At 46.0% G+C, this 4062-nt stretch overlaps 1 protein-coding gene across 1 annotated transcript in view; it reads left to right on the top strand.

Annotated features, from left to right (window-relative positions):
- The window catches only part of mybpc3 (myosin binding protein C3), a 43295-nt gene that overhangs the window by 25886 nt on the left and 13347 nt on the right, over nucleotides 1-4062 (top strand). Inside the window, 1 exon segment of the mRNA XM_070447331.1 lies at nucleotides 707-873. Within this exon segment, the coding sequence (XP_070303432.1) occupies nucleotides 707-873 (167 nt within the window).

Below are 4062 nucleotides of genomic sequence, written 5' to 3' on the forward strand. Positions count from 1 at the left end.
GCCACGGTGTCTCTGCCACGGTGTCTCTGCCACGGTGTCTCAGCCACGGTGTCTCTGCCACGGTGTCTCTGCCACGGTGTCTCTGCCACGGTGTCTCTGCCACAGTGTCTCAGTCACAGTGTATCTGCTACAGTGTCTCTGCCACAGTGTCTCAGTCACAGTATATCTACCACAGGGCTAGGCTGGATATCATAACATGCAGTAAATTATCAGCCACATGAAAGGTCACACAGGGCTGTTAGCACCTCCCCTGTCCTTTAGCGGAACAAGAAAGTAATTGTGAATTATGGTCACCCATCTAAAATACAACAGGGTGATGTTCCTGGAATTGGGCCTAATCATGGGCACAGAAATAAATATCTATCTGCCAGTTTGTTTCTTTGGACAAACATACAGTATCAGATTGCCATGATACCACTGTTAATACCTGTGCAACAGTGCCTTCATTGGTGAAAATGAAATAGTTGTGGTAAAGTGATGACCATTCAGAAAAGCGACATATTGAGAACATTTGTAATGCAAAATGGCTGACTGTCTTACATCGACAACTCTGTAACACATTCACTAGATACTGTCTAACATAACCTCAAATCAAAGCTGTTATAGTGACACCTCTGACTGTTCTGTAGAAATGTAGATTCAATTAATCAGACAATAATGGAGAATTTGATACTGCTGGTGCTCATGTGGTGCTCTGTCTATGCAGGGAGAAAGATGGTGTGGAGCTGACAAGGGATGAGTCCTTCAAGTACCGCTTCAAGAAAGATGGCCGCAAGCACGTCCTCATCATTAATGAGGCAACTAAGGAGGACTGTGGCCACTACACAGTTAAAACCAATGGCGGTGAATCTATGGCTGAAATCATGGTGTCGGGTAAGTGCTCACGTCAGACAACAGAACAGAATGAAATACATCTCTGCKCAACAATGTTGAATATGATAGCTAGTATCCTGGGGTCCAACCACCTGCAGTCCATAAAGCATGTCCAGTTTAAAGACAGACAAAGTCATCTTTGAACTAGAGTACTGGGCTGAAGATACAAAAAATATTGTGAATCTTCTTCCTCACCCTTCACCGAGACACAGCCTACTCTTGTGTTCCTGTCACTCCAAGCAAGCCCCTGTTCTGCCTAACCTTGAAACATGGCTGCCCACGCCATCAACCATGTTACTATGTCAAGGTTACAGCACAGACACAAGTCTGTCCAAATGCCAGCTAAACTTAGAAGACATGGCCCATTTATTTTATCTGAAGGGTACAGGCTGGCGCAGGTGACCCTCAATTGTCTATCTTTGACTCTTTGAGTTCTGTGTTCCTTGACTGCTTCCTCATCTCGGTGTTCTTGTGTTGCTGTCCACGCGTTGGAGCTCACCCTTCTCATTGCCAGCATGGGCCAAGTGGAAGTGACACTCAAGTCACAAGCTGTACTTGTACCTGCTTACAGCAGATATACTGTGGTTGCTATCTCTGGAGACACTGCTGTGGCTCTTCTGCCTAGCATCCGCTCAGTGTCTCGCTCACCACTGCACTCAGGCTATAATCGAACCAGCACTGAGGTGCGCTAGGGACCTGGGATATCAGCTAAACATGAGCAGTAAATTATCAAGCCACATGAAAATGTCGTTACACACGGGAGAGATTAGCACCCTTACACCTGTCCTTTGTGTAGCGTGAACAAGTAAAGTAATTGTGAATTCATGGTCACCATCTAAGATACAGACAGGGTGATGTAATGCCTGGAATTTCGGCGCCTAATCAAATGCGCGGCTCAAGAATAGAAGTGATGCTAATCCTGCAGTTTGGTTTTACTCTATGGACAAGAATACTAACGGTATCGGGACGATTATTGTGGCATGATATGCCCCTGACGGAGTTAAAATTGCAGCTAAGTGAGCTGCATACGATAGAGCCTTCGAGTATGCGTGAATGAAATGAAAGTGAGTGATTGGTGAAAGTGTGATGACCATCAAGATAGGCAAAGACGCGCAGATTATGACAAAGAACAATTTGTTAATAGCAAAATGCGCTGACTGTCTCTGCGCATCGATCACTTCTGCTAACACATTCACTATGACTTACTGGTCTAACTAACCTCAATATAAAGCTGATACTACTAGATGTGATAGTGCACTCTCTGACTGTTCTCTCGTATGCAAAATATACGATTCAAATGTATCAGACTCAATAATAGGTAGATGAGATGATTGTATTACTCGCCTGCGCTAACAGGCTGGCATAGTAGCGACCATAGATCATTGATTCGCTGTCAATTGGGTCAGATAGGATAGGCTCGATCGTGATGAGCTGGATGGCGACAAGAGATATCTCACGGTCTTATACAGTAAACGCTTACAGAGAGCAATAGCATGTTGGGTGCGTAAGCTAGCTCGTCCTCGACGTCATTTCGATTAGATGAGAAGGTGGACAACTGTAAAGAGTGTAGGGAACTCAGGGTAGTTGCCAGGCACCAATACGTTCTACACATGTTTGATATTAGATCCTGGGTACCCATGGGGTGACTCAATGTGTATTGGTCTGAGTCAAATTGGTGTCCTAGGGTAGATACCGTCGTCTTCAACTCGGATCACGACAACAGGAACAAGAAACCTCAGATATGTATCATCTTGCGGATGCAGCAACAACTCGTCCTTGCGCAAAAATATGATAAACGACTCAGTTATTCTACCTCGAGGGGTTCATGCAGAAACGCCCCTGCAGTCCATAATAAGCAAGTTGGTCTGAGTTAAAGATAGGAGACAAGGTTCTTATTCGTAGAGAACTAGATGTACTTGGGTGCTGCTGGAGAGATACAAAAATTTGATGATGTGGCTGGTTGTCCTACACCCGCTCTTCTTACGACCGCAGACAATGCCTTATCTGTGTGTTAACTGATCGAGCTCCGCTCAAGCTCCCATGTGTCTTGCTACACCTTGAATACGTAGAAGCTGCCCACGCCATACAACCATGTCTATATGTCAAGGTTACAGCACAGACCACAAATCGTGCCGCTTTTGACATGTCTTCCAAGGATGGCAGCTAAACTTTTAGAAACATGGGCCCATTTATTTTATCTGAACAGGGTACAGGTCTGGCGCAGGTGACACTCAATTGTTCTACTACTTCTGACTATCTCTGAGAGCTATACCTCCTCATCTCTCGCTTCACCCTTCATGAACTATTTCCTTGGTCTCCAGAGTCTATCATTCTTGTCTTCTTCATACTCTCAAGTGCCTACCTACGGTATCGGCTTCTCTTCCTGCTTAGCTCTCTCTCTCTCTCTCTCTCTCTACTCTCTCTCTCTCTCCTCTCACTCTCACACCCCCCCCCCCCCCCCTCCCCCCCCCCCCCCCCCCCCCCCCCCCCCCTCCCCCCCCCCCCGAGAAAGAAATCACTCTACTGTCATCACGCATGCCGACCTCTACTCATCTCTGGCACCATCGATAACTCGGTCTACTCGCATACTATCACATCATTTTATCTGTCTCAATCGTCTCGTCTTGAGCTTTCCACTTGCTTACAGTCGTCTAGATGCTCTGCCTGTTGAATCACTATTCACGCAGGCTACAATCATATTTAATGCGTCATGCTTCGTGATCTAACTCTCGCTCAATCGGAATCACTGGTGCTACTAAATCGTGACATTACATGCTTGCGTCCCGTCTGACTTGTTCCTCTTCCTCATCTCTTAGCTCTCGTCTCAACCTCTCGATGCCTCTTTATTGGTCCTTGCTCTCTCTCTCTTTCTCTGGGCACAGGATGCTCCTCAACTCTTCTCTCTCTCTCTCTCTCTCTCTCTCTCTCTCTCTCTACTCTCCTCTCTCCTCTCTCTCTCTCTCTCTCTCTCTTCTCTCTTCTCTCTCTCTCTCTCTCTCTCTCTCTCTCTCTCTCGCTCCTCGTCCTGTCCTGTCCTGTCCTGTGCCTGTCCTGTCTGTCCTGTTCCTGTCCTGTCCTGTCCTGTCCTGTCCTGTTTTCCTACTGCATGTTTAATTTGTTCTGTATATCTAATTTGTGCAATAGGTTGATATTTATAGGGATATTCCAAAAAAGTAATTACATGGAATC

Source organism: Salvelinus sp. IW2-2015, linkage group LG15 (assembly GCF_002910315.2).
Source record: "Salvelinus sp. IW2-2015 linkage group LG15, ASM291031v2, whole genome shotgun sequence".
Classification (NCBI taxonomy): Eukaryota; Metazoa; Chordata; class Actinopteri; order Salmoniformes; family Salmonidae; genus Salvelinus; species Salvelinus sp. IW2-2015.